Genomic DNA, 12,226 nt, shown 5'->3' on the forward strand with positions numbered 1-12,226 from the left:
TTTCTACCTTCGGGTGATTCTACCAGCAGACATTGAAAGGACTCTGATAGTTTGGAGCCTTTCTGTCTTTTAGTGCTTGCAAAACTATATATGAAACAGGAAATCTTTCCAGGGATACTTTAAAATGAACCTCTGCTGTTGATGCTGATACTGTGATGTCTGTTTTCATCTCAGGTGTCTTATATTCACTGTGAAGATCTTCTGAGTGAAGCCAACAAGGAAAACCTCATTTGGTTGTGAAGAAGCAGACTGAATGGACGACATCCTCAGTGAACCTCTTCCTGTTTACGGACATTTCTTCTTCACCTGCACATCATGGATGTCTGAGAAACCACAACACTTTCACTTACAGGACAAGGACAGACCAACTGTTTCAGCAGTTTATTAATCTCTGTTCTTAGTATTCAAGGGTTCCATTTATCACCTTTAACTTCATCTAAATACAATATAAAAAGTCCATGTTATTTATAGCAGATATGCAGCATAAAAATATCAACACATTCAGGTCAATAGCTTCATTATTCCCTTTATTGCACATTTAAAAACTGCATTATTTAACAATTCTGAACTGTAAAGATGTGTAAACACGTAATAAATAGATGAAATAATGTGTTGCTGACAGTGAAGTGTCAGCAACACATTATTGTGAAGAGGTTGGCTACAGTCCCATGGATCTTAAATTTCTGAATTATATGTGCAACTGTAGTCACAGGAACATCAAGCTGCTTGGAGATGGTCTTATAGCATTTACCTTTAACATGCTTGTCTATAATTTACTTTCTAATCTCCTGAGATTGCTGCAGCCTCACTGCGTACAACACTTGATAGTGTTGCACCTGTAAAAAAGAAAGTTATATCTCAGAGAGGACCTGCTCCTTGGTATAATTCCCAGCTGCGGACTTTAAAGCTGGAAAGGAAGTGGTACTCCACTAATTTAGAAGAAGTTTATGTAGCTTGGAAAAATAGTCTAGTAATTTATAAAAAAAAGCTCTTCGTAATGCCAGGACAACATATTATTCATCTTTAATAGAGGAAAACAAGAACAACCCCAGGTTTCTCTTCAGCACTGTAGCCAGGCTGACAAAGAGTCAGAGCTCTGTTGAACCTTGTATTCCTTTAGCTTTGAGTAGTAACGACTTCATGAGCTTCTTTACAAATAAAATTATTATGATTAGAGAAAAAATTAATCTGGCCCTTCCTACAAATGTCACAGATGTATCATCGAGTACAGATGCTTTAGAATTGGCTGTAAGACCAGATGGATATTTAGAATTTTTCACTCCCATACATCTCTCTGAACTAATTTCAATAGTTTCTACATCCAAACCATCGACATGTCTTTTAGATCCTATCCCAACTAGACTGTTCAAGGAGGCTTTACCTTTAATTAATTCCTCAATGTTAGATCTGATTAATCTCTCTCTAGTAACAGGCTATGTACCACAGGCTTTTAAGGTTGCTGTAATCAAACCTTTACTTAAAAAGCCCACTCTAGATCCAGATGTTTTAGCCAACTATAGACCAATTTCCAACCTCCCATTTCTCTCCAAAATTCTGGAAAGAACAGTTGCAAATCAATTATGTGAACATTTACAAAGGAATAGCTTGTTTGAAGAGTCAGTTTGGCAGTCAGGCTTCAGAGTGCATCACAGCACAGAAACAGCTCTGGTGAAAGTTACTAATGACCTTCTCACAGCGTCAGATAATGGACTGGTCTCTATACTTATTTTATTGGACCTTAGTGCAGCATTCGATACAATCGACCACAAACTTTTATTACAGCGACTAGAACATTCTATTGGCATTAAAGGGACAGCACTGGACTGGTTTAAATCCTACTTATCAGACAGGTTCCAGTTTGTGCATGTCAACAATGACTCTTCTGAGCATACTAGGGTTAATCATGGAGTTCCTCAGGGTTCTGTCTTAGGACCAATACTGTTCACATTATACATGCTTCCCTTATGCAATATTATTAGGAAGCACTGTATTAATTTCCATTGTTATGTTGACGACACAATTGTATTTATCTATGAAGCCAAATGAAACTAATAAGCTAGCTAGACTGCAAGATTGTCTTAAGGACATAAAGACCTGGATGACCTATAATTTCTTACTACTAAATTCAGACAAGACTGAAGTCATTGTATTTGGCCCGAAGCATCTTAGAGAATTGCTTTCAAAGCATATAGTTACTCTGGATGGCATTACATTGGCCCCCAGTACTACTGTGAGGAACCTCAGAGTTATCTTTGACCAGGACATGTCCTTTAACTCACACATAAAACAAATCTGTAGGACTTCCTTTTTCCACCTGAGAAATATTGTGAAAATCAGGAACATCCTGTCTCAGAGTGATGCAGAAAAACTAGTCCATGCATTTGTTACTTCTAGGCTTGACTACTGTAATTCCTTATTATCAGGTTGTCCCAATAGCTCTCTAAAACATCTACAGCTGATCCAAAATGCTGCAGCCAGAGTACTGACGGGAGTTAGCAAGAGAGATCATATTTCTCCTATACTGGTATCTCTTCATTGGCTTTCTGTTAAATCTAGAATAGAATTCAAAATCCTTCTTCTGACATATAAAACTCTTAACAACCAATCTCCATCATATTTTAAAGACCTGATAGTACCATATTATCCTAGCAGAACTCTTCACTCTCAGCCTGCAGGCTTACTTGTTGTTCCTAGAATCTCTAAAAGTAGAATGGGAGGCAGAGCCTTCAGTTATCAGGCTCCTCTCCTGTGGAACTAGCTCCCAGTTTGGGTTCGGGAGGTGGACACCCTCTCTATTTTTAAGACCAGGCTTAAAACCTTCCTTTTTGACAAAGCTTATAGTTAGGGCTGACTGGGGGACCCTGACAGGGTGAGCTGGTGTTTTCATTTGCACAACTGACTTCCCCTCTTGACGTCCCTTTAGTTTGCCCCTAGTTATGCTGCTATAGGCCTAGGCTGCTGGGGGACCTCTCTTGATGTACTGAGCCCTTCTCTAACTACCTATGTATTTACTATATATACCATTATTGCATTACACGCACTCTGTTTCTCCCTGTGTCCTTTCTCCGAGTGTCCCTGGTCCCAGACCTGGATGCTTCAGATTTGTGGTTGTTCTCCCACCTCCAGCTGCCCATTTCCACCGATCTACTCTGCACTGCCCTTACTATACTTGATTTGCTCATCTACATATTTTTGAATTTACCACCAGCTATATATGTAGTATATTTAATGCCAGAGCTGTACACCATAGCAGTAAACTATAATTAGTTTCCATGTTAGTTGTACTTTGCATGTATCATCTGTCTTATCATGTGTGTTTTATGGTCCTTGTGTCCCCCCCCACCTCTCTATCTCTACCTCTACCCCTCTATCTCTACCCCTCTACCTCTTCCCCTCTACCTCCATCCCTCTATCTCTACCTCTCTACCTCTTCTGTCCCTCTCAACCCGCCCGGCAAGCAGCAGATGGGTCCCCCCCACATTAGAGCCGGGTTCTGCTCGAGGTTTTTTTCCCTGTTAAAAGGGTGTTTTCCTTGCCACTGTCACCTTTTGGCTTGCTCTGGGGGTCAGGCATATGGGTTCTGTAAAGCGTCTCGAGACAATTTGACTGTAATTAGCACTATATAAATAAAATTGAATTGAATTGAATTGAATTGAATTGAATTGAATTGAATTGAGTTGAACTGAATTGAATTGAATTGAATTGAATTGAATTGAGACAACTGTCTCCTTGGCTTCCTCTGGTCCATGTTTAGTGTGGTACACATGTCACCAAACAGCACAGTGACTACTTGTAACCCTATAAATAGGCCGACTGACTGATTACAAGTTTGTCGACACCTGTGATGCTAATTAGAGGACACACCTTGATTGAACATGTCCCTATGGTCACATTATTTTCAGTCTTTTGTAGGGGTACCATCATTTTTGTCCAGGCCTGTTTCATGAGTTTATTTTTAAAAATAATTCTGTTGAACCACGGTTCAAAAGCAATGTCTGATTTTCATTGGTTAATTTTCATAGAATTTTTATTTATTATGACTTTTATCAGTTTCAAATCATTTCTGGGACCAATGTGGGATTTTCTTTCATTAACCGAGGGGTACCAACAATTTTGTCCACGTGTGCAGGTCCTGACTGGCCCCATCACTGTGTTGAGGATAATTAATAAGTACAAATTATAAATGAATGTGGCATATGAGTTGATCTCCTGTGAATTTCCTTGGACAAAGCAACTTAGGCTGCTTTCTAATAAGGCTACAGCAAAAACTATGTAATTTTAAGAAATACTATTGCAACTTTAAAATATTTCAGTTTTTCATCTGTTAATCATAGTACCACCATCAATTCGACTGAGGCAATATTCTTTAAGTATTGTCTTCTTAATTGTAGTTATAGTGCCAGGTTTCATGTATCTGCAGTTTACACAATTACAAAAATTTACATACATTGGTAAAGACAATGTGTATTATGGCAGTCTTGAATTTCCAATGACTTACTTAACTCAAGATTTTATGATGGAATGACTGAAACGTGTCATTGTCACAAAAACAATCATTTTGGTTCTTTCATAAATTTCTTGAAGTCTGGAAAATATGACAATCTGCTGGGTCAAAGATATATATACAACAAAGCTAATATTTTGGTAAATTGGCCAATTTAATGTCAATGAGGTGCTTTTGGTAGCTGTCTACAAGCTTCTGGTTGTATCTTTCATCATTCCTTTCAACAGAATTGGTGCAGTTCATTTAAATTTGTTGGCTCTCTGAAAGACTTGTTTCTTCAGCACAGTCCACAGGTTTCTGATGGGGTTTGGGAGACTAGCCTGAAACCTTTATTTTAACCTGATTTAGCCATTTCTTTACCATTTTTTTGATGTATGTTGGGAGGTCATCGTCTTGTTTGAACACCCAACTGCATGAAAGATCCAACCATCTGGCTGATGATTTTAGGTTGTCCTGAAGACTGTGGAGGTTCACCATCTGTTTTCATTATTACATTTACTTTTTGTAAAACACCAGTTCACTGGTAGCAAAACAACCCCAGACCATCAAACTACCACCACCAAGCATGATGGTAGGTTTGGTCTTGTTGAGGTTAAAGGCCTCACTTTCTCTCCTCCAGACATATTTCTGGTCATTGTGGTCACATAGCTTGTTTTTTGTTCCACCTGACCATAGAACTTTCCTCCAGAAAGCTTTTTCTTTGTCCATGTGATCAGCAGCAAACTTCACCTGAAGTTGAGGTCTGGAAGGTGCTGCTTCCAGAGAAAGGGTTGCCTTCTAGCATCGCAGCCTCTCAGCTCATGGTCATGTAAAACATGCTTGACTGTGGATAAATAACACCTATGCTCCAGCAGCTTCTAATTTACTGCAGACCAGAGGCACTTGCGTCTACTACGAAGCAGGATTTGAGGTTATGGAGGTAACTTCAGATTTAACTCTGAGGTTTTGGTACCAGCGTACATCTCCATGGTAACTTTTGCTGAATGGCTAAAATGCTCCAGAGCAGTTTACGCTCCAGATAACAGATCAGTGTGTGTAAAACCTCCTCCTACTGACCAATCAGTTCACCTTGCAAAGTGTCATCAGCATTAAAAATTTCAGCAGAGCTCAGTGAACAGACAGTGAAGGATATGAGTTTCTCGAGCTGCAAGCGATTGTAAAGCCATTTCATTGCTCTATTCACCGTTGTACAGCGATATAATCCTTAACCAGGAATGGATTATAACATTAAAGTTTGATTGTTGACCTCATAAAATATGCAACAGTGACATAAGTAACACTTCTGTGTATAAAGACACATAAATGTTTAATGTATGTGTTTTATGTATCATTATTTATTTTTAAATTATTTAATATTTATTTTAGCTGATTAAGAGGGCGAGCTCCATGGTGTTGAGCTTGAATGAGTACAACAGGTGGCTTGGGTGAGAATGCTCAGGAAACTCAACTCTGTTATGATCAATGCTTCTCACCCACGACACAATCTTGAGGTGTTTGGCAGAGTACCTTCAGCCACAGACTCATCCCCACTCAGTGCAGGTCTGAGCGCAGCAGGAAGTCCTTTCTACCAACTGGAATCAGACTCACAATTCACAGTAATTAACATTAATATTTTAACTTATGAGTTATATGGCGTGCATATTTTTTTAACTTCTATATTTTTTCTAACTTATTTTCTAACTGCTGACTATCACTCAAACTGACAGTCATCAGCTTGACCAAATTGGTGTTCTGTTGGGTTTGTGGGTTGTCTGCATGTTTGGGTTGTCTGCACTGTTAGAAGTAATTTCCTGTAAAAGATTGATAAATTATTATTATTGTTATATTCTATTATTATAGTCATTATAAATCCAAATGAAACAATATTTATACCCACATATTGCAGCAGTAAAAACACTGGGGAATGAGATTATGACATTCCTTTATAACTGCATTAAAATGATGTAGTCAAGAATACCATCACATACCAGTCCAGATACTTTACAGTTTTAATGGTAGCCCATTGTCCTGAGCCTCTGTTCAGCTGCCCTGCAACTTCTGCATAATAACGTTACTAGGTGGTGCGTTGGTGAATATTGTCCCCACAAAAACATGCGTTCCCCACAGCGAATGTCGGATCACTCTGCAGCAGCCCAGGTCCTCGATCTGAAAGCCCAGGTGACGGTATCTGTCATCCGTCTCAAACAGTGCATTGTTTGTGTACGAGCCAAAGAACTGGGGAGGAACACACATTTATCATATAGTTGACCTGACCTCATCCATCTCCTGAAAAACAGCAATAACTTTTGTGTAGCAGACAACTACCTTCAACACATTTTCACGTCTGAATCCAGCTTATCAGTAGCTTTGAATTTTGCTGTGTATGAAACTTTTTCCAAAAACAAATATTAACTGAATATCTGTGCTAAAGGACTGCCAAGGTAAAAACTTAACAGTTTTGGCTTACACATCACTAGCATCACTGTGTTTATTACACAATTGATTTCTTATAGGAAGAACAGAGATGTGCAATGTAAACTGCTCAGATTTTGGCACTTTCTGTTGAACTCCAAAGTACGGTTAATTAACATTAACACTGTAACAAACTGAACATGTGTGCCCCACAAGATTACATCTTACACAAACCTTCACACAGAAAAGGTGTCTATTGGATTTTTCTTCACTTTGAACTCAAAAGTTTTTATGTTCCATATAACCTGCCAATTTAACAAAGACAGACTTTCACTGTAGATTTGATCAAACTAATAGTCAACCATGAGTTAGATGTCAAAATGCATCTGCTACACAAAACTGTCTAGTTGTGGACTATGACGACTTGTACTGTTTTTCTGTCATTGGATGCCAGTGGTAAACAGGCATCACTGATTGGAAACAATATTCAACAGATTTCACAAATTTTTACAATGGAAACAAACTACCAAAAAGATTAATGAAGCAATGCCAAAATAATCAGATTTCATAGGTGTAGTTGGAACTGGACAGAAAATGTAAAAGTGCTACAAAACTCTTACAACACAGAGTGACTGGCATCTTACCGCCAGGCCTGATGATGGGTCGATGAAGTCAGCCCAGAATCCTTCTCTCTGCAGAGCGTAGCAGATCTCCTTTGCTCCATCAACAAACTACACAGTAGAGGAACTACCTTAGCAAATAGCCAAATATTTGCACATGCCACACTTAAGTTATGTTTTTCTATTCCTTAAATGAAATATAACACTGCTTTAAAATTTGTGAACATTTGAGAAGAGGGTAAAAGGCTGTATTTACAATTTTTCACTTCAAAAATCTTCACAAATCTGCAATTTATATTTTGTCATATGCAACTGTATATGTGTATAACCTTTAAGGTGCTGTATAAAATTCCTGACTCTCTTCACATTTATTTAAAACTTCATCTTTGGTATATATGTTATAACTCGAGTAAACACCTTATCAAGCATCTGCTCCCTCTCCTGTTCCACTTCAGCACACCATGATGTCATATCGTTCTGGGTCTTTTGGGTCACTGTTACCACCATCATACCAGAGGATGGAGCATCAGGAAACATGGACTGGAAATCTGTCATTCACAGAATCAGGAGACATTATGACTGAAACAATGTCGTCATCAGCAATAACAGGCAATAACTACTGTTGAAAGAGAACTGAAAACTACAAAGGCACTGTGACACTTTTACACAGCTTTAATTTTTAATAAGGATGGCATGAAAAAAGCACACGCCTCTTCATTAAAATTGGTCCAAATTAAAATAATGTTATATTTTTGCTGAATGCATACAGTGTGAGAGGAATGGAAAATCTGTACTGTACCTTTCTTTAACAGTTCAGGACAGGACTGTAGGGCACACTCCACACTTGAGTTGTCAAAGTACTTTTCAGCTGTCCTGACATTCTGAGAAGAGGCTGGATTATCTTCTCCCTAAGTCAAATACACAGACACAAATGCACACAAACATGGTAGAAAAGCAAATATTACCATTGTCAGTGTGTAAGCAATAAAGCCACTGACTCTGAACTTTACCTCTGGATAGCAGACAGAGCTATTTGCATTCCTTAATACTGAAAATACATATCAGAAGAAAGGGAACTTGCACACTTGAAGAGAGTGTCCTTTGAGCTGACTGAACAGTGTGCATGAGTATATGAGGAAATCAGAGAAGTCTGTGATGGTAATCTATATTCATTTACTCTGACTGTTAAATGATTCCAAAGAATTTCATCAAGTTTGGACCAACACTGAGAGTCTGACACCCTGCATATGTCACTTAGCATTTGTGAAACTGTTTTCCGAATTCAGTTTCCAAAGGTCACTTAGAAGTAAACACTGGTTCATCATCTATCACAGAGCCATAGTGACAAGTGGAGCCTGTGTTATGTCTAAAGAGTAACCTGGTGTGGCAGTGATAAGCTACTTTAAAGGTGACATACACCCTGTCAGCAGGAGGTGAATCTGAACTGGACTGACACTGCACTGTGCAAAAGTATTCCATATTCTAATTCTTCTCAATCAAGATTCTGCTACTTAACTAAGTGTGGCCTTTTTGCATCACACATTCCAAGGACATAAGATGGCCAAGCTTGTGAATTCATTACAGTTATATTTAATTCTATCCATTGAGAATGACTAAAAACAGTCTGTTTTATAAAATCACAGGAACTAACTGCTATTTATATTCATCCTGTTATTTATACTGTATATTTGTAAATAGACCGTTTTGCACTATCTTTAAGATTCTTTGCACTGAAAAGGAGAATCTCTCCAATCTCGTTATACACTGTATAATGACAATAAAGCATATTCTGTTCTATTCTAACTAAAAGAACAAAATTAACAGTGAGTTCATCTATATTTTGACACAATATTTCATTACAAGGCACTTCATCCTTGTATACAAAGGCCAGCAGATTTTCTTTTATTATTTCCTTCCTTTTGCCACCTCAATTTGTTTGTTGTTACTAACACAAATGAACAAAGTGGTTGTAAGTACATGCACATGCACCTGCTAAAACAAAGTGATGTATTGTTGCTATGGTTACCTAAGGTTTGATATACAATTTCTTTAACTTTGATTCATTTGGACCAGTGCTTGTTGTAGCCTGATATAAAAAATATCGTAGCCCTTACCAAACTACATGAGCATTTGTTGATATTTTTATACAACATGACATCATGTTCCTCTTTAATCTGTAACAGTTTTCCTTTTTCTCACAAAAAGAACCCATGTTAAAAATATTAGACTTACAAAGAACTCTCCTATGAACTGAGCCAGTATGAACTCATGTCTTTCGTTGCTGGATGGAGCAGACAGCACGTCAGGGACCATCTTGTGTGGAAGGCTCTTCTTCTGCTCTGCCAGTCCTTCCAGGTGGCAGTCAAAACCCATATTACCAGGCAGCTGGAAGCGCTGATCCTGGGGCCCAAAAGGGCCCATGGTCTCATCAGGCCACACTGTCTGTAGTCCTTAACCACAGCAGCATGATAGGAAAAGAGCACGATCAATGAAAATATAATCACAAAAAAAGTAAAATATGTTCTTACAATATTGGTTTACACCACAATCAGTGACTAAGAAGAATAGACTATACCGTTATATTAACTCTCATGGTGCATTTTAAACACAACACAACCCTTGACTTGCCACCATTATGTCTATACAGTATAACAAGAACAGTGATCATGTTATTTCCCAGTTTATAATCAGGTCCAGCTAACTAGTATTAAAACGCTAAGATATATGATATACCAATGTCAGAGACAGTGATGGCTAAGTGGGGCTCATCAGAACCAGAGGATCCAGCTGCAGAGAAGGTTCTAGCTCCAACCACACGATGCACTAACACATGTAGTCCTGGGAGGTAACTGACCAATCTGGTTCTGCTGCACAGCACCTGAACACAAAAAGAAATACAACACACTTAGACATATACATTTTGTGAACAAAGGTTTACACATATACTGCTAAAGACCATGTGTATCATGGCAACATTGAGTTTTTAATGACTCCTTTAGCTCTTCATTTTCTATGACTGAATCATACAACACAACTGTCTACATCACCAAAACTGATCCTTCAAGTTGCTGTATATATGTTTGTATTGTTAAGTCTACCCTCCCTGACACAAGTCATGTGAACACCGACTTCATCTCCCAAACATTCACGCAGTGACCTCATTGTTGGCTACACTGTACAGCTATTGCAATTCAATGCAACAGCTCTGCCAATGGCTCTGTTGGTGAAGACATTTTCAGAAAAGTGTAAATTCAAATACATCAACAGGTCATTGTTAAAGGTGGTGCTGTTTTGGACTCCATTATACTGACCAATGTGTGTGTGCCCTGCCTGTTTACAAATGAGATGACTCAGAACATTACAAGGTTGTATCTCACACACTTCACGTACACCGGTCATAATGGTGTGCCTCCGATTACTTCCAGTGTCCAGAAACGTCTCTGTAAGAGTAGATGAGAATGTGATTAAGAGCAGTTTCCAAAAACGTCTATTGGTGGTACAGTCTCAAAACAAGACGAAAACTCACAAACACATTAAGTCTTACGGTTCATTCATTCATTCTAGTCAGCCTCTCCTTTGTGGGAGGTAATGGACATAGATTTCAGCAAACTGAAATCCCCAAACTACGGAGGATAGTTGGCTAACAAAAGGAGCAAAGTACGAACTTACCTAATGCCACGAAGTTCAATCGTACTGACTGCAATCAGCGTACATTTGTAGTGCCAGCAAGACAGTGACTCAAAGACATTCGACCTATATTTGTTGGTACTTTCTATTTTTATTTTTCGTACATTTGTTTATGAAAACCGAGTTCATTAGCACAACACTAGCTTTCCTCAGGCCTGAACATCAAAATATCACCTTGAGTTTGCGCATGCGCCATTGTGGTCGCGGTACCTCTGTTTATTGAAGCAGCTTCAGTAGTGCTCATTACTGCCACCTACTGGTGTGGAGCCATGCGCTCGCTCGCTCGCTCTCTCTCTCTCTCTCGCTCTCTCTCTCTCTCTCATTTATTTTAATTATTTCTACATTGTAGAAGTTTGGACACACCTTCTCATTTAATGTTTTGTCTTTACTTTCATGACTATTTACATTGTAGATTCTTACCGAAGGCATCAAAACTACGAATGAACACATATGGAATTATGCAGTAAATAAATGAGTCAAAACACGTTTTAGATTTTAGATTCTTCAAAATAGCCACCCTTTGCTCTGATTACTGCTTTGCATACTCTTGGTATTCTCTCGATGAGCTTCACGAGGTAGTCAACTGAAACCAAAGAGGACAGTAAAGAGAGACAACAGTCCATCATTATTTTAAGAACTGAAGGTCAGTCAGTCGGGAAAATTACAAAAACTTTGAATGTATCCCCAAGTGCACTCGCAAAAACCATCAAGTGCTACGACGAAAGTGGCTCACAGAGGACCGCCTGAGGAAAGGAAGACCAAGAGTCACCTCTGCTGCTGAGGACAAATTCATCCGAATCACCAGCCACAGAAATCGCAAGATAGCAGCATCTCAGATTGAAGCCCAGATAAATGCCACACAGAGTTCTTGTAGCAGACACATCTCTGCATCAACGGTTCAGAGGCAATTGCGCCAATGAGGCCTTTATGATCAAATAGCTGCTCCAAATTTGAGATCACACAAATTTCTTCTTCAGAATGAATTCAAATGTGCTAAATATGAAGGCAAATGATGTTTAAGTTG

The 12,226-nt window shown here is 38.7% G+C and overlaps 1 protein-coding gene across 2 annotated transcripts; it reads right to left on the reverse strand.

The window, feature by feature from the left end:
- Window positions 1–6,474: 6,474 nt before the first annotated feature.
- On the reverse strand, window positions 6,475–11,402 carry mmadhcb (metabolism of cobalamin associated Db). 2 transcript variants are annotated; one of them, XM_023298804.3, is made up of 8 exons: window positions 11,185–11,402; window positions 10,897–10,955; window positions 10,249–10,393; window positions 9,748–9,965; window positions 8,315–8,423; window positions 7,933–8,063; window positions 7,540–7,626; window positions 6,475–6,718 (listed from the first exon to the last, which is right to left on the reverse strand). In XM_023298804.3, exons 2-8 carry the CDS (start codon window positions 10,912–10,914, stop codon window positions 6,524–6,526), a joined length of 903 nt encoding a protein of 300 aa, XP_023154572.2. In that variant the 5' UTR covers window positions 10,915–10,955; window positions 11,185–11,402; the 3' UTR covers window positions 6,475–6,523. The 2 variants fall into 2 exon arrangements, with proteins under 2 accessions (XP_023154572.2, XP_023154578.2); XM_023298810.3 differs by having other exon boundaries at window positions 10,906–10,955; window positions 11,185–11,400.
- Window positions 11,403–12,226: the final 824 nt, after the last annotated feature.

This window comes from Amphiprion ocellaris, chromosome 11 (genome assembly GCF_022539595.1).
Source record: "Amphiprion ocellaris isolate individual 3 ecotype Okinawa chromosome 11, ASM2253959v1, whole genome shotgun sequence".
NCBI classification, from domain to species: domain Eukaryota; kingdom Metazoa; phylum Chordata; class Actinopteri; family Pomacentridae; genus Amphiprion; species Amphiprion ocellaris.

What these genes read in the sequence shown, in the direction of transcription:
- mmadhcb (XM_023298804.3), bottom strand. An exon ending in CATCACTGTCTCTGACATTG is followed by an intron (nt 9,966 to 10,248) that starts GTATATCATATA and finishes GCTGTGGTTAAG; the next exon opens with GACTACAGACAGTGTGGCCT. An exon ending in TCCTGAACTGTTAAAGAAAG is followed by an intron (nt 8,064 to 8,314) that starts GTACAGTACAGA and finishes TGTGAATGACAG; the next exon opens with ATTTCCAGTCCATGTTTCCT.